General features: G+C 36.6%; 1 protein-coding gene across 2 annotated transcripts; it reads left to right on the top strand.

The window, feature by feature from the left end:
- Window positions 1–27,782, top strand: LOC306849305 (coiled-coil domain-containing protein 120-like). Of its 2 annotated transcripts, none has more exons than XM_079384236.1 (11): window positions 1–281; window positions 13,281–13,419; window positions 13,528–13,609; window positions 14,939–15,069; window positions 17,796–17,912; window positions 18,009–18,132; window positions 19,296–19,352; window positions 20,660–20,801; window positions 21,674–21,775; window positions 22,852–23,907; window positions 24,702–27,782. In XM_079384236.1, exons 3-11 carry the CDS (start codon window positions 13,576–13,578, stop codon window positions 24,805–24,807), a joined length of 1,869 nt encoding a protein of 622 aa, XP_079240362.1. In that variant the 5' UTR covers window positions 1–281; window positions 13,281–13,419; window positions 13,528–13,575; the 3' UTR covers window positions 24,808–27,782. The 2 variants fall into 2 exon arrangements, with proteins under 2 accessions (XP_079240362.1, XP_079240361.1); XM_079384235.1 differs by having other exon boundaries at window positions 13–281; window positions 13,281–13,411.
- The last annotated feature ends 184 nt before the right edge of the window (window positions 27,783–27,966 follow it).

The following is a 27,966-nucleotide window of genomic DNA, read 5'->3' as shown; positions in this document are numbered from 1 at the left end:
GATCTGTCCGCTGGAGTGCGCTGAGTTCAGAGCGAAAAACTGCACTGAAAAATCACCGGGTCTGAATGGCTCAGCATTGGACTACTGCTTTATCATTCAAACTCCACAACTTTTCAGTTTTAACTTCGTCAGCGGAATTATATCATTACTGACAGCTGAGCGACGCAGTTGCCGGTGTTTTACCTGCTCTGATGAGGATCATTTACAGCTGGTGCATGACTGCAGTCAGACTGACTTCCCTTTAAACTCAGCAGATCAGGACTAAACATTTAATGTTACAGGTAAGATTTCTAGGAGGCTATATAACAAAAAAAATGTAATAATATTAGAATATTCTCAAACGCATGACACCAAGCCAATTATAGTATACTGTGGCATAAAGCCAAGTACCATGATATTACCACACTACAATTTATTATTATTTTGTATGAGGACTTACATGATGTTTTATCATGACTGCTGTCTAATAACAGCTTGGTGTGATCTTTGTTTTCAATAATGTATAATTTTGTGGTGTAGTTAAACACCTTATGAGAGGAGTGTTATACTGCAGCTGCTTCTCACTTAAATCACATTGTATAGGGCATAATATAGAGAGATGATCGATATGTTGCAAAGTTTGATGACGAGCTCGGGCTACATCTGTAGAAAACCATTAGGATGCGAAACTGAAAATCCAGCCCTTCAGGGAAGAGGATGTGATGACAGGATTATTATTTAATTTATTAGGCACTCGGGCCCGATGTGTTGTCTGTTGGACTGGTTGGCCAGCACTAACAGGACCTTCAGGGACTTGGACTCCACATTTTTGAGCTGCAGCACGCAAGCATTTGCTCACCATTCAAGGTGGTGATTTTCACACACAAAGCCTTTGTGTGGTTTGGTTTGCAGTGAACCTCCTTGAATGTTTATCTTTAAAAGGAAAAGAATAGATCTGTTAGACTTTGGACTGCCAACTTTTGTAAATATTGATCAGCTGGTGTTATTTGTAGCTGTCTTCTTTTCTGTGCAAGAATATTGATTTCTACACTGAGCAGCTATCATTGCAGTCATATATTGTTTAATAATTTGTGTTTTAGCTGTAGGTTTAAGTGATCTTAGCTCGTCTGCCTATATGCCGTCACTCCAGGCAAAAATCTGCCAGTGAAGTTTGTTGACTTGCCTGCAGAAGTTATTGTTGCTTTGTGCTGAAGGAGATTATTGAAGTGTTTGTAGAGCTACCTAGAAACCAGTTTCTGTCTGTGTCACATCCCCACACTCAACACACACTCTGATAACCTCTCGAGACCAGGAATAGCCAGTTCATTAAAAACAAGACCTAAACAAAACCTTGATTTAATGCAAGTCTTTATAATCAATCAGGTTAGCGAATAGATATAAATGAACTTTTCTCCACTATGTTGGAGCAAGGTTATATTTAACGTCCCATTCACTTCCTCCCTTTAAGCAAATGTTATTCTGCTGAATCTGTGATGTAGCCTATTTATAATGTATTTTGTGTCCAAAACGAAAAAAAGTTGTGCTGCTTAATAGTTTTGTGGAAAACATTCAAATTTTTTTTTTAGGATTCTTCGTTGAATATAAAGTAAAAAAAAAACAGCATTTATTTGAAATCTTTTCTAACGTTGTAAATGTCTTTTACTTTTTAGAGTATTATTTAAACAAAAAACCTTACTGACCCCAAACGTTTGAACAGTAGTGACGCAAAGACACCAGGAAACAAAGTGTTTAATGTGATCTCATTGTGATGCCATGTGGGGCATTCCTAAAGACGCCTACTTTAGTATACTATATCACTTATTATGTACACATATTACTGTGCCAGTGCGTGTCAAAACAGTTGATTTCACTCCAAAAAATGCTGAACTTATGATTAAGTAGTAAACATTTATGATCATGGGTTAAAGATAAACGCACATTTCGACTCGCATACTGTATTTGCTTGATCATCAATAGGTCATGCAATTACTTCGTCTCGTGAGTACTTTAAAGGTGAAGTGTGCATTTTTTTTTTTTTTTTTTTTTTTTTTACAATTAGTGACTGTTTCAGACAGGAACATTTCCTGAACATTCATCCGCTATTAGTTGGACCAACAGATAGTCCTGCCCTTAGCTACAAATTGGTTACTAATAGTTGTCTCTGCATATTGAGCTGGGATATGAGGTATTTTAACATTGAAAACATCACCGTTCACTCACATTCATCTGTATTTCTGTCAGTAGCACTTCCAGACAGGGCGGTTTCCACCTTTGCACACATTCAACACCTCAATTAAAGCATGATTTCTCTCTGTAGTTTTGTGTTTGATGGGTGGAGTGACTTTTAGCAATGGGATGTATATGTACAGCACACAAAAGTGCTGACGTCTACAGTCCAACCCAACCCAGAATGATCTCAGAGTGCACTATTAACCAACTGGCTCTTTGACTCACCGCCATCACAGTCTGAATCTTTCCACGGTCAAATAAAGAGCCTCAGATGCTTATACGGTAGTGCAGACACTGAACTTATAAGTTCTCAGAAGTGGAACATTGATCTGAAACGGGATGAAATCACCTTCAAACACACACACACACACAAAATCCTTCCCATTGGCTTTGAATATTCAAATGAGGTTCCAATTTGCATCCATGCTTGAATGCGCCTAGTCTCTTTAAAGCCCATGTGTTTCTCTTTGAGGTCTAATCCGCTCATAATTATGTCATGTTTTCAATGCTCTTTCATTTTTCTTCTTCTGGATATATCTGCACTCCTCACTTTGTCTCTGTAATTTTCTAAAGCACCACTGAATATTGTAAATAAATGTTTTATTTAATATTTTAATTAATCTTAGAAAACAATGCATGCAACTATAATACTAGCCTAGTGCTTTAAAATTTAGTGATCTGATTTAATATGCAATTTGAATGCAATTTAATATGCAAGTCATTCATTTGTTTTTGTTACAAACATGAATGATGGCTCAAATTGTGTAGGAGTTGGGTTTTTTTCTCTCTTAGAAATCAGACTTATATTTTTTGTGGAAAAATCCCGTATACTCACATTGGAAGTGGGACCTGACCTACCGTAGAGACTTGGTGGTGGACTCTTCTGACACCTAGAAGCCACCTTAGCAACTGCATAGCAACACACTTAAAACCTTTAAGAATCAGTGTAGTTTTATTATTATTTATAAAATATTGTAGTTTTATTATTATTTTGAATAAGGTTTTATTTTTATATTGTTAGTTTTCATTTTAATTTAATTTTGTTGGAAATTTATTACATTTGGGATTTTATTATGTGTTTTTTTTATCACAATGTAGTTGTAATTTTTAAAAAAATATATATATATTTTTTTTTATTGTAATTTTTTATGGTCAATTATTTTTTAAATATATTTTTTTATAATATTAATTTTAGTTTAGTTTAATTTGAATTAGTAATTAAATCTAAAAATAATTAAGATTATTAAGATTTTTTTGTTTTGTTTTCTGTGTCCTACTTGTTGCTGAAGTAGTTGTCGTCATATTTAACATGCTCTGCTCAACCTGCATTGATTCATTGCTCAAATTTTCACCACTGAGCTCAAAGACTTCAAAGAAAGCTGTAAATTTTCTTCAGGCATCAAGAGCCTATAAAAAATGTTGCCGCACGCACAGTGTTCTGATTTCGAGCAGCTTCTGCATTCAGAATCACGGTTATGAAAGCCTGACTTAGACTATTAATGGTTGGGATAGATTTCTCAATCCCTGTGTGGTCTTTATGTGCTGCAGCAGTGCAGTTCTTACCGTCGTTGCCAGAATCGAGTCTCTGAAGGCCATATTCTTTGTGCTGTTATCTAGAATGCTTATTTAATATGATGCTTTGGCTGTGGATCAATATGGAAGAGATTTCAGAGGCAGGGCTTTTGTTGTTGAAGCCTCCTGTGTGGTTCGCTGTAATGTGCCACCCAGCGGTGGATGGATGTTGTAGACGCCCTCAGATGAATGTTTGTGCAACATGTGTCTTCCAGATGTACAGGTAGTTGTTGCGGTCCGTCCCCCATGGGACTGCATTTCCTATCATCTGACTTGAAAGAGTTTTATGTGCATAGAGGCCTTTGGATGTGAGATAAAAGCATCGCTTATCGTCCGTGGCCTAACAAAAGGACTGCGATTAAGTTTTCATGTGGGGGACGTAATTGTCATGGTGCACTTGTTGTTTGTTTTCTTTTACAAGCATGCTGGAAAAACGTGTTCAGAGCTCTGGTGGATTAAATCCAGGAAAGTGAAGCCAGGATGCTAGTGTATGTTTTTTTTCTTGAGGCATCCAGCATGAATTACAATAAATAGATGTTTGCTAAATCTAAAATTATTGAATTTTTTAATGGTACATTATCTATTTTTCTCTCCTTGGTTCTGAATTATGTAAAAAAAAAATTTTAGCTTTATCAAGATCACTTTTCCTCAAAAAGATCACAATGTCTTTGACCACTAAAACTTATCGGGCTTGCTGCTCTTTCTTTAAAATTAATATTTACTGAAAAATGTGCTCACCCTCAGGCCATCAAATAGGTAGATGGGTTTTTTTTTTTTTATCAGAACAGATTTGGAGAAATTTAGCATTGCATCACTTGCTCACCAATGGATCCTCTGCAATGAATGGGTGCCGTCAGAATAAGAGTCTAAACAGCTGATAAAAACATCACAATAATCCACAAGTTATCCATATATCTCTAGTCGATTGGTTAATGCCTTGTGAAGTAAAAAGCTGCATGTTTGTAAAAAAAAACAAATCCATCAAGACGTTTTTAACTTCAAATCATTGTTTCTCTATTTTACACTATCCATAATATTGCTTTCTCCAGTGAAAGTCCATTGAAGTCATGTTGTCTGAATCAGGAGAGGAATATGCATGGATGTTGACAAGTGAAAACAGTTCAAAACAAATATATGTTGTATTGATTTTGATGTGAGAGGACAAGGGGATGGATTTCTTTCACCGGAGGAAGCATTATAATGGATTATGGACTTTGGCCAGAAGTGATGGTTTAAAGTTAAAATTCCTTAATGATGCAGTTGTTTCTTACAAACATGCATCTTTTCACTTCACAAGATGTTAATTGATGGACTAGAGTGGTGCGGATTACTTGTGGATTATTGTGATGTTTTAAAAGCTCTCATTCTGACGGCACCCATTCTCTGCAGAAGATCCATTGGTGAGCAAGTGATGTAACGCTACATTTCTACAAATCTGTTCTGATGAAGAAATAAACTCATTTACATCTTGGATGGTGTGGTGAGTAAAATGTTAAATTATGTAATTTTTTTTTTTTGGATGAACTATTCCTTGAATCCATTCTTGCTGAATAAAAGTCTATTTTTTTTTTTTTTTTTTATCTTACTGATCCAAAACCCATTTTTGTTGCTTAGTTTCCATTGATGCTCTGGGTGGACTGAGGACATCTGCTGACTTTGCAATGGAAAGAAATATGTTTTTGCATGTCTAAATTGTGCTGAACGGCAGTATGATGAAACCAGCATCCTGACCGAACGTGACCTTTGAGCATGAATGCATCTGGTCGTGATTGTGCCAGCACAATGAGGGCTTTGGCTCTCTTCACACTAAATTTGGATACCATGTTTACCCTCACACCTGTTCTGTGTGTCCAGCAAGCTTCGTTTTAGTTTCTGTTTATGTCGATAAACATGTCATAACAGATCCAAAAATTTGATGCACATGCAAAAACTGTTTAATTACAGCAAATTTACAGTTACATCTTGATTTTTTTTTTTTCAGATTCCATGGAAGTTGATTTCACAAATACTACATTAACATTTTTTATGTTTTCAAAAAAAGTCTCTTATGCTCACCAAAGCCGCATTTATTTGATCAAAAATACAGTATTAAAATGCAAATATTGTGAAATATTATTTCAATTTAAAAGAACAGATTTCCATTTATATATATTTTGAAATGTAATTTATTTCTGTGATGCAAAGCTGAATTTTCAGCATCATTAATCCAGTCTACGGTGTCACATGATCCTTCAGAAATCATTCATATATGCTGATTTGCAGCTCAAGAGACATTTCTTTTTATTAGCAATGTTGAAAACAGTTTGCTGCTTATTTTTTTTCCAGGACTCTTTGATGAATAGAAAGAGAATTTATTTGAAATAGAAATCGTATATGGATAGGGCTAGGATAAGGGTTTGGCTTACAGTTACTTGCATGTAATTACGTATAATTTATTGGTATTGTAATAGTAAGTACATGTAACATGTCTAACAAGGACACCTTAAAATAAAGTGTTACCGAGTATTAAATCGAATGCTTTGAACAGGGAGCGTAGGTTATAAACTGCATTATGAAATCAGCACCCAAGAGAAGTATTGCAGTGTCTGGCTGCAAATGGTTCTGGATCAGCAGAAAATATTGTCTCGGCACCTCAAAATATCGTCACCTTCTGTAACTCTCCAGTATCTTTGCATCGTTCCTGGTTTTTCATGTGTGATCTTTGCTTTAGGTTCAGATTGAGATCGTGAAATGGGGGGAGCTGGTTCATATGTTGGGGCCATCTGCTGTCTGCAGCCGTCCTGACTCCTCTCAGCCGGAGCTGTTGTTGCTGCCAGTCAGAGGAAATGTGCCCTCCTCCGCCCAGCCTGCTGAGAGGAGACGGAGCAGATTTTGAGAGTAGTGAGGAAAAGAAGAATATGGGATATCATTAAGTTGCTGGTATGGTGAGAAGCAAAGAGCATCAAGGTGTGAACTAACTAGTGTTTCTTTTGAGGACCCTTGGGAGAGCCCTTGAACTGGTTTCATGACCAGGAAACTCAGCTGTAACTGCATGGTGCGTGATGCAACCCTTGCAGTAAATGGCCCGTGTTTCCTTTATAAATTGTGCCAAAAGTTCAGCATGACCGAAAGGTTCATCGGCATCACCTGACCTGTGCGTAAAGGCCAGGACCTGATTCATGCATGAGTGGAGCAGAGACAAATGACTACAAGCCTCATGGGGTTCGGAAGTTATTTCGCTATCTTTTCACTGCGTTTTGAGGTTCATTGGGAAGGAAACTCCCAGTCTCTCGAGATTAAATTTAGCCGCTAGTACTTTGGTTTCGGAGAGACTTTTGATGGTGGTTAAATAGAAATATGCGGCCAGGCCAAAGTGGCGTGAGTTTACTGCATACATACCACATGTCCTTGAAAATAAAACCAGAGAGAAAACAAGATTTTGAGTTTCTGCAGTGGTAATTTGTGCACCAGATCAAATCAATAGAGAACTAAATGGATTTTAATTGGTTCTGTACTGTTTAAAGTGAATTGTGAAGTGTTTTTTTTTTTTCAGCTGACGAACAATAAAAACATTGACAACCAATCAGAATCCACTCATGCTTTAAAAAGCTTGAGTGTTTAAATCAGAAGATGACATTTGCAACTGCAAACAGATAAACAGAACATTATTTTCCAATGGAGTATGCTAAGATGGTTATTGTAATTATAGTTATTGTTCTTGGTGTGAGCGTGCCTCAAGTAAGAAAATAGAAGACGGAGGGAATGCAACTTGTTTAAAAACAATCTTTATTTTTGCAGTACCGTTTGTTGCCAAATCACAGAAATCACGCACTTCACCTTTAATTTGCATGTTGTTTGATTGACATCCCCTTTTATTTAAAGGGCATCAATTATGCAGCTCTCAAGAATAAAATAACATACTTGGTTTACCAAATTTCCTGTCTTCCTCAAAAGAGAAATGGTTGTTTTGATCATTTTGGATCTTGGGAAATGCTGTCTTCGTGGAAAACCGCAAAACTTTTAGGATTGTGTGTTTGATTTTGTTTATTTTATTTTTTTTTTTTTTTTCTCAAAGCTATTTATGAGCAATAGAAAACATTAAAGCGATAGTTCACACAAAAAGTAAAATACTGTCATCATTTGCTCACCCTCATGTTGTTCCAAACATATATGAATTACTCTTTTTTTTTTTTTTTTTTTTTTTTTTTTTCCCATTGAACATAAAAATATATTTTACAGAATGTTTGTAACCAAACAGTTGCTGTTAGCCATTGACTTGCATAGTATGCTTTCCTTACTATTGGAGAGAGTACCACCAGCTACTGTTTAGTATATTCATCAAAATATAATTTTGCGTTCAACAGAAGATAGAAACTCATACAGGTTTGGAACAACTTGAGGGTGAGTAAATGATGTCAGAATTTTCATTTTTGGGTGAACTATCCCTTTAAGGCCTTTACTGATAACTTGCATGTTCCAGGCCAACCTTATTTGATGCTATTTGGTCCCAGATGACCTTCATACAGAAGAGCAACGCCACACATGCATCTATTTAGCACCATTATATGGATCAGGATGGCTTCAGGCAATAGTTATGACTGCCGGATTTCTGTGCACTCACTTTCTTTTATTGTACATGGGGAAAATGACAGTTTGTGTATCATTTCAAGATGCAGATAATTATAAACATAATTTAATGTTTTATGCAGAAAAAGTGAATGACGGTTGTCCATGCAAAACTCACCTGAAGTGTTTGTAGTCTGAGTGGTTGCTAGATAGTTGCTTACAGGCCCAAAGGATTCAAAAGGGCGCACCCCAATATTCTGGTTTAGAAAATCCTTTCTTGTACTAAGTGTATTTGTCGTTAGTGTGACCCATACAGTGTGTGAATGCATGTCATTTTACAGTGAAGAAAGTACGATGGTTTTGGTGCAGTCCAGTGATGTGGAAACGCAGCTGTGTCTACACTTCCTCGTTAGTGTGGGATTAATTACCGGAGGCACAGAACAGTAGAGAACACGTCAGTCAGATCCCGCCGGAATCAGAGAGGTCGCAGAGAGTCCAGGGAGCAAAAAAATCTGCTGACCCCCCGCTCTTCAGCGCTTTCTGCGAGAAGGAAAGATTCAGTTCAAACCGGGCTCCCCAGAGGAGACCATTCTGCAGTCCTGAGGAAAAAAAGTTGCCATTCTGTTTCAATTTGAAATTGTTGCTGTTATGTGAAATATCAAGGTCGTGATTGCAGCGATCAGTCAGGAGAATCTTGCTGAGGGAGGCAATAAAGAGTAAAGAAAACAGAAAGATGGATGTGCTGTCTGTTGTGTTGTATATCTAGATCTATCTATCTATCTATCTACAGGTGCATCTCACAAAATTAGAATATTGTGAAAAAAAAATTTATTGTAACTTTTCAAAAAGTGAAACTTTCATATATTCTAGATTCATTACATGTAAAGTAAAGCGATATTTTCAAGAGAAAGATGAGAAACAGTTCAACAATCCAGACGAGCTGAAGGCTCAAGAGTGCCTCAGCAGTGCCACAAGCTGATCGCTTCCATGCCACACCTCACTGATGCTGGAGTTTGTGCTAAAGGAGCCCCCAACCAAGTATTGAGTGCATAAATAAACATACTTTAAAGAATTTGAACTTTTCTGTTTGGCAAATCCTTTTTTTGATTGATCTTAGGAAATATTCTAATATTTTGAGATACTGGATTTTTGACTTTCATGAGCTGTAAGCTCTAATCGTCAAAATTAAAACAAAAAAAACTTTTGGATTGCATAGATTCCATATGGGGATCTCCAGTTCTTTTTCTCCACAGCCCAGGTAAGATGCTTCTGACGTAGTTTCTGTTTCAGAAGTGGCTTGGTAGCCCTTTTCCTGAAGACTTCTGAGCTGGTGACTCTTGATGCACTGACTCCAGCTTCAGTCCACTCCTTGTGAAGCTCTCCCAAGTGTTTGAATCAGCTTTGCTTGACAGTATTCTCAAGCTTGCAGTCATCCCTGTTGCTTGTGCACCTTTTCCTACCCAAATTCTTCCTTCCAGTCAACTTTGCATTTAATATGCTTTGATACAGCACTCTGTGAACAGCCACTCCTTTCAGTAATGACCCTCTGTGACTTACACTCTTTGTGGAGGGCGTCAATGGTTGTCTTCTGGATCATTGCCAAGTCAGCAGTCTTCCCCATTATTGTGGCTTCAAAGAACAAGAGATACCCGGAATTTATACTGTAGTGATGGTCATTTATTGAAACTCAAATATAAATATTCTAATATTTTGAGATACTGGATTTTTGACTTTCATGAGCTGTAAGCTCTAATAATCAAAATGAAAACAAAAAACTTTTGAAATGTTTTTTTTTTTTACATGTAATGAATCTAGAATATATGAAAGTTTCCCTTTTTGAAATGTTACAATAAAAAAATAACTTTTTCACGATATTCTAATTTTTTGAGATGCACCTGTATCTATTATGACTTTTTAATATAATATAAGAACACACACACACACACACACACACACACATATATATACATATATATATATATATATATATATATATATATATATATATATATATATATATATGTGACCCTGGACCACAAAACCAGTCTTAAGTTGCTGGGGTATATTTGTAGCAATAGCCAAAAATACATTGTATGGGTCAAAATTATAATTTTTTTTTTAATGCCAAAAATCATTAGGACATTAAGTAAATATCATGTTCCGTGAAGATATTTTGTAAATTTCCTACCATAAATATATTAAAACTTAATTTTTATTTAGTAATATGCATTGCTAAGAACTTCATTTGGACAACTTTAAAAGCATTTTTCTCAGTAAATTTTTTTGCACCCTCAGATTGCAGATTTTGAAATAGTTGTATCTCGGGCCAAATATTGTCCTATCATAACAAACCATACATCAATGGAAAGCTTATTTATTCAGTTTTCAGATGATGTATAAATCTCAATTTTGAAAAATTGACACTTATGACTGGTTTTGTGGTCCAGGGTCACACATATATATATATATATATATATATATATATATTTAATCAGGGACAATGCACATTAATAACACAAACAATATTTAAAATGCACTAGATTTGGCCAACACTGGCTAATTTTCATCCGTAAATGATTTGATTGTTATGCCTATATATTACACACACATATAAAATATAATAAAAATGTAAATATAAAACAATTCAAAATGATAATAAATTCAAAATATATTCATTGCAGGGTCAATTCAATACAACCAAATTTTAAGGGAAAAAGAAAAAATATCCTGTAAAATGCCACAAACGTGTGCAATACGGCCTTTACATATAACGGATTAGGCAACAGGTTTACAGAGAACATAGAGATGATTAGAGGAACACATGCGGGAAGACTAAAAAATGGACAGATCGTGCTTCCACAAACATCTGAACGGGAGTGATAATACAGGCTCCGACATGAGAGAGTGGAATGCTGGCAAACCTTGTGAGGACCGCAGAACATTTGTCATGACATTTGGTGAATCTCACACACACACACACACATGCACAGCTTGTCTGGTGCATATTTATAGTCCCAAATTAATGCTGTCTTGCAAAATCTAGGATAAAATTTAGATTTTGCAAAACAGCATTAATTTGGGAACTTCCCACCATGATGCTAAGGAGTAGTGAGTTATTGTCAGAGTGTTGTGGCTGCTTTAAGGATTCTGGCAGGTTGCTAGGGCACTGAGTGGTTGCTAGGTGGCCGAAGTAAAAAAAAAAAAAAAAAAAAAATATTCTGGTCTCTAGATTGCCTCATTCAGCATAAATCTATGAGATGAGTTTTCCTGGTTGAAAACTGTGCAAGAGGCGTTACACTAAGTATGAGCAATAGTAATAGTGATTATTTCCTTAGCAAACGTGCTCTAGCAATGCGCACATATTTGTGTTACGTTATCGGCCTGCTCGCTATTATTTGTCCTCCCCTGACCCTTGAGAGTGTGTGATGGGCACGATTAGGTCATGACAGCACACAATAGCCACATTGTTCTGTTGCTTTCTTTAATTTGAACGCGTGCTTCACTCATCTGCTGCTCTTTTCTCCAAGGTAGTTCGCATATGACTTAAATGGGACTATTGATCTTTCTTTATAATTATAACCTTCTGCATTTTTCAGAGACACCCATCATTCACGGTTTCTCAATCATAGGGCCATCCAGAGAGCCGCCCATCTCATGCAGCTGGAATAATAACTACTTTCTGATGCATTGAGAAGAATAGATCATAGATGGGCGTCGAGACCGAAACATTTGGGTTTTTGGCGTTTATTTAGGTTGCAGACAGGAAAGCGTGTGAGTTGCAGTATTTGAGGTTTTTTGACCTTTCTCCTCATTGTCCGTGTCTCCTTGTTTACGGCTGCTCTTTAGGAAATGACTCGTGCCCTGGGAGAGTGTTTTTGAGCGTGAGGGTTTCTGCCGCCATTGTTGTTGTAGGTCAGTCTGAGCCTCCCATTTCTGTTTCCCGCACTCGCTTCCTGCTTGACGAGCCACTTCCTGCATGCCGTAGTGCACTTCCTGTCCGGAGTTCCCACAGCAGTTCCATGTGAATATGAAAGGGGGAAACACACTGTATCACATGTGAATGTGTCTTGGGTCAACCGGAGATCTTGAAAGTGAAAATAAACTAAAAATAAAATCTCAAATCTCTTACATATGTTATTTAAGCAGTGTTATTTTAGCATTTATTATTTATATACTTTTATAGTATTTATAATTTATTTTTAATTAGCGTTTATTTTTATATTTTCATTTTAGTTTAGGTTTTAGTCATTTTGTTCAATGTGTTTTCATTGGATTGTTTTTTGTTTATTTAAATATTCTCTCTAGCTATAATTTATTTTTTATTTCAGTTTTAGTGAGTTTAGAATTTCAATTTATTGTAAGTTAGGCAACATTTCTAATTTTCAAGTTTAAAAAAATATATATATATGCTCTGTGTGTAAGCTTTTTAATTTTTATTTTTAAAATCTTTGGTTACCTCCATGAACAATGCAAGCTTTTTAATAGCTTTTTTAATCAATTGTTTCTCATAGATTGAGACTTTTAATGATGTCTCAGATTGTTTTCATTTTATAAAGACTTGCAAGTGTTCATCTTAAAGAGATATCAGTGCCTCAAATTTTTGCCAAGATACTAAAACTTGTAATCAAAGGTCAGAGATCTGAACTCAAACATTTCTCATCAAATTCCTCCAAGGCCAAATGATCTGAGCTGCTATTCATTTCATTTTATAGCTCTGTACTCAAAATAGTGTCAAAAAGGCTCATTTATTTCAAATTTTTATTCTCCTAAGGAATTTTCTGAGACAGAGTTGATAAATCAGTTACATCTCCTAATAAACCCCACCTTTCTTATCGGTTAGATTAAGTGCAACTTTGTAGTCAGTCTGAGAGTTTGTCTTCAAAGCCTGTCTCTAGATCAGAGCTCTTATGTGTGGATGGTCTCCAGTGTGTCATGTGGTTTGTTTTATGTTTCAGGGCATTGAGTTTGTGAAGCGTTGCGCAGCAGCACAGTGGCTCAGTCGCAGTACTGCAGCACCCCCCAGCCGCAAATCTGCTTCATGGCCACAAGTCCAAACCTCTGCAGTACATATGACTGTTACCAAAAGGTGAGAAGGTAAGAAAAGTCTAAACTATTTACACGCTTCTCTGGTTTTAATTGACTCCAGCTGCCAGAAAGATTTGTCAGTGTCATGCTTTGTTTGTTTTCTTCGTCTCTCTGTAGGTAAACTTACAATCAGGAGGCAGTGAGGTGACGCAAAAGACGTATGACATGGAGGTCAAAGGTCACCTGATAACCGGCCCTGGTGAGCACCTCCCATGTATCTGTGTGTGTTTGTTTGTTGATAAGAGCTTGTCTTTCTACATAAGACCTGTACTTTGTAAATTGTTAGTCTGACAAGCTTGTGTGTTTTGTTTTTGTGTATTGTGGCGACCAAGTGTTCTCAAATAGACCTTACACAAAACCTTGTGGGGATATTCGGGCAGAGCCGATCCTCCCTATACGCAGAATACGCAAGCTGCGTAGGGCCCCCGAAACACCAGGGGGCCCCCTTGCTCTCAAAGATGTTTAAATTTTAGTTTAGTTTTTGAATTTGGCCAGCGGTTATGAAAACATGAATGGTCATTTCTTTTAATGCGGTGCGCTGTCATGCTCTCTATCTAAAAATCAGCCAAATCATGTAACGCGAATGTCGTACAGTATCTTGCTCTTACTAAAAAAAAAAAAAAAACGAGTTGGAAGCGTATCGAGCTGCGGAAGAGATACTGTTTCTCGAGCGCTTTCCAGGAGCTTGATTCGAGACGGAGTGAAACACGGACAAATGCGTTTCATCCATTCTTTCATCCCAACAACCCCCCGCCCCCCAACACAGTTTTGCATAGGGTCCCCAGAAGTCTAGGATCAGCACTGCATTCGGGAGGTTTCTAAGAGGAGGACATCTTCATGAAGGGACTAAATATTATTAAATTGGAAACTGCAGTTTGCATTTGCCATTTGGTGATGAAAGTGTTGCAGAAATTTACCTTTAAATCTTTAAATATTTTGCATATAAAAAAGGCCAAGAGCTATCCAAAAAGGGAAGGTTATGGGTATGTTTTTCATGTCTTTCTCAGTTATGCATGATTCCTTGTCAAGAATTTGAAGATTTTAAGAACTACTAAAAATAGGGCCTACTGAGGATTTCTTTTTATTTACTTTTCTAGCCCTTGAAATCACAATTATAAACAAATTATTATTAAGACAATCCTGACAGTCTAAAAATATAGGAACAATTTTTTAAATTATTTATTTATTTATTATCTTTAATTGCTATTAAAAATTAGAACCTGTACACTACAGTTCAAAGGTTTGGGGTCAGTAAGAATTTAGTCAGTAAGGATCATGTGACACTGAAGACTGGAGTAACGATGCTGAAAATTTAGCATTGCATCACAGCTGTGAATTACATTTTAAAATACATTCAAATGGAAAACTGTTATTTTTATTGTTTTATTGCATAATTTAATTTGATTGTTTTTGCTATATTTGCTATATTTTTGATCAAATAAATTGCGCCATTTACAGAAAATTTAAAATAAGTAGATTTGAGGTCCCTTCCATGATTTATAACATGACGTGTTTGTGTTTTTCACAGAGCTGCAGACCGCTATGGACAGTAAGCAGCGTGCGGAGCGGATGGTGGAGCCACAGGAGCGCCGGAGGAGTCTGCAGTCGCTGCTCAACACTCGAATAGCAGAACTCAAACGCGTGTGTCTGCAGGAGGCGGTCAGTGTCGAAAAAGAAATCAGAATTTAATGAAGTAGTTTCTCAGAACATTTTCTATTTATAAAGAACTAGAACAAGAAACTTGACTTGATAAACTTTGTATTTCTCCATGGTGTCACTGGCGAGCCACACATCAGTGAGCTGCCAGATCATGTGACGCCACAGAGATGCCGCCACATGCCCAGCTAATCTTTGCTCATACTTGTATCTCAACAAGCTTGGCTTTTGAAATGCTGGTTTTACACCGCATGTGCTACTTGAGATGTGTGTGTGTGCTTTGAGTCATATCATAGAAATGAGTGATTGTGGTTCTCTTTTGAAATAATGTACATGTGTCATACTCTAAGATTCACAATGCAAAACTCATTTTTGAATATTTAGCTGAAAAAATAAACCGCTAACAACATTACAACCACAACCCCATTAACATATGTGACCCTGGACCACAAAACCAGTCTTAAGTTGCTGGGGTATATTTGTTGCAATAGCCAAAAATACATTGTATGGGTCAAAAGGATTGATTTTTCTTTTATGCCAAAAATCATTAGGACATTAAGTAAAGATCATGTTCCATAAAGATATTTTGTAAATGTCCTACTGTAAATATATCAAAACATAATTTTTTTATTAGTAATATGCATTGCTAAGAACTTAGTTTGGACAACTTTAAAGGTGATTTTCTCAATATTTAGATTTTTTTTTGGCACCCTCAGGTTCCAGATTTTCAAATACAGTCATGGCCAAAAATATTGGCACCCTTGGTAAATATGATCAAAGAAGGCTGTGAAAATTAATATGCATTGTTAATCCTTTTGATCTTTCATTTAAAAAAATTTAAAAATCTAACCTTTTACTGGATAATATAAATGTTTTTCTCAAATACACGTTGGACACAATTATTGGCACCCCTAGAAATTCTTATGAGTAAAATATCTCTGAAGTATATTCCCATTCATATTCACAATTCTGAGCACTCCAGGGGGATTATGAACATGAAATTATCCAGCCATGGCTTCCTGTTTCACAGAAATATAAATAGGAGGGAAAACAAAGCCCAAATTCCCTTAATAATCCATCACAAGGAGAAAAACCAAAGAATATATTTCTGATGTGCAGCAAAAGATAATTGAGCTTCACAAATTAGTGAAGTGGCTTTAAGAAAAGAGCTAGAGCAGTGAAAATTCCCATTTCCACCATCAGGGCAATAATTAAGAATTTCCAATCAACAGAAAATGTTACGAAACTGCCTGGAAGAGGACGTGTGTCTATATCGTCCTAATGCACGGTGAGGAGGAGAGTTTGAGTGGCTAAAGACTCTCCAAGGACCACAGCTGGAGAATTACAGAAGATAGTTGAGTCTCAGGGTCAGAAAACCTTAAAAAAATTGTCAAACAGCCTCTACATCACCACATGTTGTTTGGGAAGGTTTCAAGAAAAATTCTCCTAGCTCATCCAAAAGCAATCTCCAGCATATTCAGTTATCAGACACAACTGGAACTTCAAATGGGACTGGCTTCTATGGTCAGATGAAACTAAAGCATGAGCTTTTTAGCAGCAAACAGTCAAGATGGGTTTGGTGAACACAGGGATAAAAAGTACCCCATGTTTACAATGAAATATACTGCTGTATTTTTAATGTTGTGGGCCTATATTTCTGCTGGAGGTCCTGGACATCTTGTTTAGACACATGACATCATGGATTCTATCAAATACCAACAGATAAAAAATCAAAAGTGACGGACTCTGTTAGAAATCTTATAATGGGCCATGTTTGGATCTTCCAACCGTACAGTAATCCAAACACAAACCTCAAAAACAACACAAAAATGGGTCACTGAGCACAAAACCAAGCTTCTGCTGGCCATTCTAGTCCTCTGACCTGAACCCTGTAGAAAATGAGTGAGGTGAACTGAAGAGAAGAAGCACCATCATGGAGCTGGGAATCTAAAGGATCTGGAGTGATTCTGGATGAAGGAATGGTCTCTGATCTCTTGTCAGGTGTTCTCTAACCTCATCAGGCATTATAGGAGAACATTTATAGCTGTTAAACTGGCAAATGGAGGTTTGAAAAAGTATTGAATAAAAGGGTGCCGTTAATTGTGTCCAATGTGTATTAGAGAAAAACATTTGTCATAATGATATTTCCCCCCATTTTAAATTCTTATTATCCAATGAAAGGTTAGATTTTTGTGAATTTTTTTTTAAATAAAACATCAAAAGGATTAACAATGCAGATTAATTTTCACTATTTATTTGATCATATTTACCAAGGGTGCCGATATTTTTGGCCATGACTGTTGCTGTATCTCGGCCAAATATTGTCCTATTTTAACAAACCATACATCAATGGAAAGTGTATTTATTCTGCTTTCAGATGATATATAAATCTCAATTGACCCTTATGTTTTTGGTTTTGTGGTCCAGGGTCACATATGCCCAACAGTTCGTGCACATCAACGTCTATTGTATTTAGTATTCAGCAACTGACCAGAAATATCGTAATTAATTTCATATGCAAAAAGGTTAGCCAATCATAAAAGAGCTCCTATATACGATATAGCAGTAATTAATTCTAGGGTGAAAAAATAAGCATTAAAATTTAAATATTGACTTTTTTTGGGTTCTACAAAAGTGGATATGTCTGCTTTAAAATATTACAAATAAAAATGAAATGGTGTTAATGAAAAATATACTTGTTCATGTTTGTTCTTCATTAATTTTGTCAGGAATTGACGGGTGAAGTTCCTCATGAATATCCTCTGGAAACCGGAGAGAAGCTCCCTCTTGTGCGGCGCAGGGCTGGTCTGTCCCGCAGCGGGTCCAAACATAACACCAAAAATGAGGTGTGTGCATTTAAGATGATGTGGGTGGCCACTAATTTGATATGGGATACGTGATAGATAAATATCAAAAGTTTCTCAATGTTTGTGCTGGCTTAGGAAGAGGACGTCTCTCAGCGCAAGACAAAGAAAACTCTGTTCAGCGGCGCCCTCCGAAGGCACATCGATTCAGAACAGAATCCTCCACACAGCAAGAGAACGGTTCATAGAGGATGCCACACAGGTGGGTTTCAAGATTATACACATGAGCTAAACACCATTTCAAAATTTGTGTTTGGGAATATTTTAATTATGCATACAGTATACACTACCGTTCAAAAGTTTGGGGTCAGATTTTTGAAGGCTTTTGAAAGAAGTCTCTTATGGTCGCCAAGGCTGGATGTATTTATAAAACAAATTACAGTAAAAACCGTAATAGAATTTGAATATATTGTAAAATGTCATTTATTTCTGTGATGCGAAGCTGAATTTTTAGTCTTCAGTGTCGCATGATCCTTCACTGCTCAAGAAACATTTGTCACTTTTGATCAATTGAATGCATCCCTGCTGAATAAAAGTATTAATTTCTTAAAAAAATAGACCCCAAGTGTTTGAGCAGTGGTGTTTGAGTTGACTGTATAATAATAAAAAAAAAGCGGTTTAAATATTGCATGTCAACTGCTCATTGAGGATGGTTATTTTGTGTCCGTTAAACCTGTTAAACACTTTAAAATGTATCATTTATACTAGCTGCTCAACTAATTGACAAATCAATGTTTGTCTCAGCCCTAAGCAGTGTTTTAGTCCATGGTCAAATTGAGCAACCCAGCTGTAAAAAAGTTGATGTAATGAATATAGATTCGACTGAAAAAAACCTGATGAACGTCAGTCTGGATTGTGCTGAGATAACGGACATCACACTGAGACACCGAGTTTAACAGATCAACTATAAGCAAAGGTTATAGAAATCAGATTAACGATAACATTGATTAAAGCCTTACAGAGATTCTTCATATGTAATGCTAAACTCACGTGACTTAGACTTTGGTAAATAGAGACAGGATGAAGACTGGTTTACAGTGGATCAGACCAATTTAGTGTCAAGCTGGCGATCTGGCTCTCGACCACGGGAAATTATTTACAAATAAATCATGAATAAATATTTCCACAATTTTAGAAATAGAAATATAATTATAGAAATTCGTAAAAAAAAAACATTGCTTTTAGATTTGAGGAAATCCTAAAAGAATGTTTTGTCAGATTTAGTAGACTTCCAGGGACAATTTTGTATATTTAACACACATAATGATATAAACAATGTTACAATATAACAACATGGAGCCAGTACAGTGCGTTTATGTAACCTCATGTATGAGTTACATAATGTGTAAATGTTTATGTCCTCAGATAACACAGTGAAGTCAGAGAGCAGCTCCACGTCTGATTCCACCAATCAGGACACTGGTGAGTTATGGGACGGATGAGCGCGTTACATTAGCAGGATAATGAATTCGAGAGACTGAGATAAGAAGCACTATTACAATGGCAGGATGAGTTGAGTGGACGGAGAGACCCCGCGGGGGTCATTAGTCTTCACATCAATGAGTCAAAAGCCTGTTATTAACACTGACTGAACTAATCCTCTCCCTATGGCATTTTTGATTCTCACACATTCGCTCTCGCTCTTCCTCTCTCAATTTTTGATCAAGAAGTGTTGTCTTTTATTGGCATGCTGTAAACGTTTTATTCACAACATTGCCAAAGCATCAATACAAATAACCAAAAAAATAGGGTAAAAACAGTATTTGTGATATATATATATATATATATAAAAACATCTATATTCATATATTTTAAGATGTAATTTATGATGCAAAGATAATTTCTTTAATGAATAGAAGGTTCAAAAGAACAGCACATATTTGAAATACATGCCAGTAATAGTTATAAAGACAAAACTAAATAGTTAGTTTAGTAATTAAGTCACTGATTGTCCATAGTTCCTGAAGGTATGGCTTTATAACTATGAATTTTGCTGTAATTGATACATAAGTACCCTCTTTTAAAAGCACTTGTGTATGTTTGGTGGCCCCAAAATCTATTTACTTAAGACACATAATATCAAACCAAGTTGCTTTTATTCATAAAGAAATATAGCACAAATATAGCTTGTGCAGCATTTGAGCACAGATCACACTGGGTTTGTTTTGTTATTTAGTGCAATGAAGTTCTAAAATCTTCTTTATTATATACTGTTCAAACTTTATTCATTTTATTCAGAAAGGACACATTAAATTGATCAAAAGTGATTCTACTTAGTGAAATCTACTACAAAAGATTTCTATTTCAAATAAATGCTGTTCCTTTGAACTTTTAGTTGATCAGAGAATTCAAAAAAATGTTACAGTGTTTCAACCGTTTTCAGTATTGATCATAAGAAATGTTTCTGAACAACAAATCGGCATATTAGAACGGTTTCCAAAGGATCATGTGACACTGAAGAAAATTCAGCTTTGCATCACAGAAATAAATTACATTTTGTAATATATTCAAATAGAAAACAATTTTTTAAAGGGTAATAATAGTTTACAACATCACTGTTTTTACTGTATTTTTGATCAAATAAATGCAGCCTTGGTAGGCTTAATAACTGCTTTCAAAAATCGTACTGACTCACATCAGTGTGTAGTGTATCTTTAAAGTTTATCTCTGGGAAGTAGAAAGCATGCTTCTGTCTCAACCTCTCAAGTCTCTCTCTCTCTCTCCATCAGAAGACGCCTCTGACAGCCTGTCGCCCTCACAGCCCCAGCTGGTCTCAGGGAGCCCAGACAACAGGTTTTCTCGAAAACTCTCCCCTGTGGAGATCTATTATGAGATGAAAACACGCCGCAACTCTGTGGCCAGCTCAGCCAGGTACACACTCAGCACAATCTGCTTTCAGGCTCAGCACGAGAAAGTAGGAACAGCTGTTCCACTTTATGGTGAATCAGCATTGACTAGCTGGCCTGAAATCACCTCATTTAGATGTAAAACAGTTTAAGTGGTTTGTAATTAAAACCTGATTTTAGAATAAAGGCTCTGTAACACTCAATGACATTTAGGCAGTAAAGGAATAGTTCACCCAAAAATGAAAATTTGCTGAACATTTACTCATCCTCAGGCCATCTAAGATGTAGATGAGTTTGTTTCTTCATCAGAACAGATTTGGAGAAATGTAGCATTACATCACTTGCTCACCAATGGATGCTCTGCAGTGAATGGGTGCCGTCAGAATGAGAGTCCATACAGCTGATAAAAACATCACAATAATCCACATTACAAACATTTCACTTCACAAAGCCGATAATTGATGGACTGGTGTTGTGTGGATCATTGTGATGTTTTTATCCTGTTTGGACTCTCATTCTGACGGCACCCATTCACTGCAGAGCATCCATTGGTGAGCAAGTGATGTAATGCTACATTGTAAAGCTAAATGCTAAATAATGAAAAAGATGTAGATGATTTTGAGCAAATATTCAGCAGATTTTTAGTTTTGATGAACTGGTGTTTTAAGCTAAAAGACATTGTTAGCAACTGTAACCACTTCAGCTGTGACTATCATAATGTAGCAGTGATTTTTCATTAAAATATTAATGTTTTAACAAAAATAATAAGACTACAACATTATATCACCATCAATCAGTTTAATAAAACGGTCTTTGTCACCATGTAACAATAATCCAGGTTTGTTAACTGTGTGCTAGATTCAAAACAAGAAGACTTAACTTGTATTTTTCTCCCAGCCCGAGTCACTCTCTTCCAAGAAGTGTGTCGAATCTGGAAGGTAGAAGTGTCCCGGCAACTCCGCTCCTGTCCCGCAATGGAATAGCAGGAGTGCACATCAGGTTACAAATGCACAAAATATGCATACACAAACAACACTGCACACATCAGCTCGAATGCTGACTCAGATCAATGCCAAGTAGACACTTAGCTAATGGTTTGTATTGTAGTTAAAAGCCCTGAATTGATAATGACACAAACGTTTTGATTAAATTACGTATTAGCAATAATGTGTAATGAAGTAATGGATGTCTAAGGAGGTTGAGTGTAAAGCCCCATTATTTCCTACTCAATTTAATTACTCATACAGAGCAGCTTGTTGTGCCGCAGTGCTGGGAGGCACTGCTATCAGCATATACACTGATGCATTGTGTGGCTGTCAGTTAATCAGTGCGTCGCTTGGGTAGCTTAAAGGGACAGTCCATCCAAAAGTGAGAAGTCTGTCATTATTTGCTCACCCTCATGTCGTATGCATTTCTTTGTTCTGTAGAACACAAAAGAAGATATTTGGAAGAATGGTGGTTCCCATTGACTTCCATTGTATTTTTTGTCCAATGGAAGTCATTGAGAACTGAAATAGTTTGGTTACCAGCATTCTTTCAGATATCTTCTGTTATGTTCCACAGAACAAAGACAGTCATACAGGTTTGGAGCAGCATGAGGGTGAGTGGACTCCCTTTAAATAGGAAAAGCAGTTTTGCTGCCTCATTGATGCTTTTTGAATTTATGTATTAATTAGAAGTGTTACTACTGATTACTGATTTTACCAACCCCCTAATTGTAAATATTAAACTGTAGCATCATAATGAGTTTTGTTTTTGCTGTTCTGGTTGTCACATTTGTTGCTTTTCAAATGTACACTACCATTCATATTGTTTTTGAAAGAAGTCTCTTGTGCTCACCAAGGCTGCATTTATTTGATCAAAAATACAATAAAAACAGTAATATTGTGAAAAATATTTTATCATTTAAAAGAATTTTCTATTTCCATATATTTTAAAATGTCATTTATTATGTAATGGCAAAGCTGAATTCTTTGAATGAATCATGATTTCTGATCAATTTAATGCATCCTTCCTAAATAAAAATATGAATTTAATAATTTGTATTTATTTTAATGTCTTGTTTATTTGTGTAGGTCAGAATCATCTAGCGGCACTGTTGCTGTGAAGCAGTGGTCAGACAATCCCGAGGTGTCCCATCAGGTGCCTCTGCAGTCTCAGGAGGGGTCGTCCTCAGGGTCCTACGAGCAAGGGCACAGACGTAGCAATAGCTCCGAGACGTTACTCGACCGGCACGGCACCACAGCGGAGGATGGAGGTCAAAGGTTAGGCATGCCTGTACGGAACGGCTCGTACAAGAGCTCGGAAGCCATCATGGACACAACTTTAAAACAGGTGCAGCGGAGCAGCCCCGAGCGGCAGGTAAACGGGCACGTCGAGCTGGCCCGTGTTCGCTCGGCCGCGGGAGGTCGAGGAACGAACGGAGGTGTCGGTTACAGTGAGATCCTCATGGATTATGTGTGGGGAAAGCAGCAGAAGATGCAAGCTCAGCAACAACAAAGACAGCAGGTGCAATGTAATGCAAAAGCCCGGCCGTGGCCCGATGGTCCCAATGCTCCTCCGCCTCCCTACAGGAACGGCTTTCCCCAATCGCAGCAGCTTATCCTGGGAAACGACCCTCCGGCCTACAGTCCTCTAATGCTGAGAGGAAAACCCGGCGAGCCACGGAGGGTCAAAGTGTCGCGCACCAAATCCTGCGGCCCGTTCGTTCCCTTGCAGCAGCACCAGCAAGAGTCCATCCTGCTCTCTGCATACAACGAAACCACCACCTGCAATGGTACTGCCATTAATACAACGCATAACCAGCAGATCGACCACCTCCACAGACCGCCCCATTACCCTCTCGACTCCTCCGCACCCACGACCCCCGATGACCCCACGCGCAGCCTGCACAAGGCCCTGGCGCTGGAGGGTTTGAGAGACTGGTATCTGAGGAACGCGCTGGGACAGACTGCTAACGGAGGGAAGGGCAAAGAGGGGACTCAGACTCAGCGCAGACGTACCACATCCTCTCTGCACAACTCACACCCCCATCCATCGCTCAAACACCAGCCACAGTCCTTCCAAACAGACACGTCCTATCCACAGATCCCCCAGTCAGCCACGTTTCATGGACACCCTCTACATGGCAGGTAATTGCAGACTGAATTAAAATCTAAATGCATAAAGTAAAAAAAAAACAAAGTAATATATAAATGCAAAAATGTGTGTTTGTATATGTAATGCACTACCAGTCATTTTAGAAAACGTAATGTTTTCTAAAGAAGTCTCTTCTGCTCACCAAGCCTGCATTATTTTGATTCAAAGTACCGCAAAAGCAGTAATATTGTGAAATATTTTTACTATTTAAAACAAGCATCAGCATCATTACTCCAGTCTTCAATGGCACATGATCCTTCAGAAATCATTCCAATATGCTGATTTGCTGTTGAAGAAACATTTATTATTATTATTATTATTATTATAAATATCTAAAACAGTTGAGTACATTTTTTTCAGGATTCTTTGATGAATAGAAAGATCCAAAGATCACCATTTATCTGAAACAGAAAGCTTTTGTAACATTATACACCATTCCATTCAAATGAGTCAGAATAATTTTTTTTGGGGGGGGGGGGGGGGTATAGAAATTAATACTTTATTTAGCAAGCATGCTTTAAAATTTAAAGTTTAATTCAAGTTTATTGGTATAGCGCTTTTCACGATACACATCATTGCAAAGCAGCTTTACAGAAAATTGAAGTTTCTATTTTAAAGTTTCTAAATTATATTTAGTAGTAGCTATGACTGTCAAGATGATGTCCATATGGCAGAAATGTACAGTAAAATTCATGCAGTTAGTTAAAGACGTATTCAAACAGACGGTGAACACTATTAACTGCAATGTTATCTGATTGTGTGGCCTCTTCTTTCTCGTCACTTATAGGTCGATGGAGCTTTCTTTGTACCAAGATACCTTTTCATCTAAGATGCAGGATATGACACTTAAAGAGAGCAGTAATGACAGACCCACGCCAGGCACGCTGGTCTGATGAGCAAACCATCAATCTCACACTCATGCAAACACAAAGAGACTACAGCAAACACCAGCTTACGTGTGTATAGAATGGCAGACTGAGAGAATGGACTATTAAAAAAACTTTTTGCTTCCTTTCAACAGTTAGAATGGAAGAATTCTGACAGAAACCAGTCTAGCATCCTTGTTATACTAACATATGCTAAGTATACTTGTACTCAAGACCCTTTTCAGTATGAAATCAAGCTGTCTTCTAGTTTCACATCATCTCTGGGTTCCTGCAGACTTCTTATGATAGTTTCCCTTTTAATCAGTAAAAGTAGTAGAAATCTCTGGCAAAAGAGACTATATGTCAGCACATTCCTATTAGTAAACAATGTGAGTTCATTCTATCAAACTATTTCCAGCCTTGATATGGATTTGTCACAAAATAAATACAAAGAGTTTTTATTGTTCATGAGAATCCAGTATCGGTCGCTGGTGAGACCTTCTACAAGTAGTACTGGATATGTAAGGCCCTTTGAAAATGTTTTTATGGAAATATTTCTATGCAAATTACAATCAAGAAGACTGTGTTTAGACAAAATTAATAATTTGAGTTTTGGTTTTGTCATTGAGTAGCAATTTTTAAAAAATTAGGAGAAAAGAACCAAGCCAAATCTTATATTTTGATGGACTGTTGTAGAGTCAGGGACTCATGAAATGTATAATTCCGTTAGTATCTTTATTACTAAATCACAACGTGGAGGAGTATAAATGTGCTCATTCAGGATGATGACATAAGAATGGCACAAGGGTCGCTGTGCGGCTCAAACAACATCTTTGTCTGTATCACTCGTATTTATGATGCTTTCTTCCTCAGGCTGTAATTATATATCAGTATTAATATACACAGTCACAAAGAAAACAAAGAATAAATGACATTTGATGTATTAAAAAATTGCATTTCTACAAAAATCAAACCAGAATGAAAGGTTGAATCTCATGAAATGAGCATATTTCACTCCAAAATCACAAGAAACTTATGTATTAAGTTTTGCATTATTAAAAAAAGGAAATCGGCACCTGAAAAAAGATTTGCATTATGACATTTTCATGACAAGAAAAAGCACTTCTCATTACTGTAAGAGATTTAAGGATTTGCTTTGCTAGATTTATGCTGATTTAAAAAAAGAATCCTTTCTGGACAGTTACTGTAATAAAAATATAATGTGCAGGATCACTAAGAATAATGAGAAATATAAAAATGGTCAAAAGCAAAACAACTGGATGCATTATGATAACGAGAACTGAGAGGGAAATGTGCTTAGTTTTCATGAAAATCATGTCAAAATGCATAATAATAGGTCTTAAAAATAGGCTTCATTTTATTTAGGGTGAAGATCATTTAAAAATACTGTGAAAAATTTGAAAAAAGGTCTAATAAAAAAATAGTAGAAATATAGGCCTGTTTTATTTAGGGATAATATTGTTTCAAAAAATACTATAAAAATAAAATCGTTTTTTTCTTTTGACTTTGTGTTGAAATATGACTCATGTTACATGTTTTTCTAAACTCCTTCTAAAACTATCAGGAATTTTTACTAATGACCACTAGGAGGAACCCCATGATCTGTTTTGAGGGGGTTCTGGATCAGCAGCATCCACTGCAGATGCATGCAAAGCGTCCTGCCAGGTGCAGTGCTTGTCGCAAGAATCACCAGCTTCTTGTGTAAAGCGCCTTAATTGTAATTGTTCATTGTTTTTCCTATCAGACTGACTGCAGATGTCAATATTTCCTGTGTGTTTCAGTAATTAGATTGCATGAAATGAAAAGGATTAATTAACCAAATCAGGACTTTGGCAAGACTAGTAATTTTTCCGTACCCTCCTTTAGAATTAATTTGAATTGTGATACTCAGAACGTGGCGTTGCCTACTAATGCCAGGATGCCAACCTTTGACCATTGTGCCTAGCAAATGTGGCGGGGAAGACTTGTAGAAACAATGACTTATCATGATGTGTATTTCTCACAGCCAGTTTAAATAAAGAATTAGGCTTCTGCTTTTAAATTACCAATTTTATTCTTTCTTTATGACTAAAAAAGAAAAACAAAAAAACAGGCATGTGGATTGCTGGCTAATCCACTCTAAGTAGTAGCTGTAGTCTGCAAAGTTTCTTAGTGTTAGTGCTCCCTTCAGAAAATAACCTTGATGTACCAATGCATGAAGTATCTGTTCTTCTTTATCTCTTCTCTATTGTTCCCTGATTTTTATTTGGTTCACTGTGTTATGTAGGCAACTTGATGTAGGTCTTGAAAAGCTTCTACGTGTCAGATGCCTTCACCATCTGTAGAATATAACACAGAGTTGAATTTACTGAAGCAATCTAAACTTTCTCAGATACTTTGTCACCAAATGCTGCCGTGCTTGTCTCAGGACTACACTGAAAGCTGCTTTGATTGTGGTCTGTCCATTTTGAATCAACACCACTGATGCATGGAAGTGTCTTTTAATAGAAAGAACGTTTCCTATTTTTTTTATTTGATAAAAACAGAGTTTAACACCCGTGAGATGATTGAGAAGGTTGCAGAATGTTTATGATACTAACATACTATCAGATAAAGGACGATGAATATAAAGGATAACAGCCTTTTATTTTTGACTAGAGACTTAATAGCTGTTGATTCTACCAATGAAGTTTGTCATATCTGTTCTGCTTTCATACAAATGTTACAACTTGTTGAAGATGTTCCCTACATGTTTTGGACATTATTGAAGATTTTATTTCCCCAGTTTCAATTTTAAAATTCCTTATCCGAAACCTCTTTATTTGCTATTTCCCTGCTCATATGTTTGATCACTTTTGGAAGAAACCTTTCCAACTGTATATAGGCGAATTTGCCGTTTTCTCTTTGGTTTTCAACATTTTATATCTCTATTAAAAAAACAAAAATCTAATGAAAAACCAAGACTGTACAAAGTTTGTATTTAATAAAGTGTTTTTGGTCATATGTAGTCATCTGTGTTATGTAACATGGTGTACATGGACTGGATGACTGAAAGGTCTGGTTTCAAGGTTGAAACATAACGACATTTAATTGTTTGATCAAAATTATTGCTAGGGACAATTTAGTAGTCGTATATTGTTAGGGACCTGTCATAACGTCTCTGCTAAATTCTATGCCCTTGAAAGT

This window comes from Barbus barbus, assembly GCF_936440315.1.
Source record: "Barbus barbus genome assembly, chromosome: 29".
Lineage (NCBI taxonomy): Eukaryota > Metazoa > Chordata > Actinopteri > Cypriniformes > Cyprinidae > Barbus > Barbus barbus.
This window is presented reverse-complemented; position numbering and strand designations above follow the sequence as displayed.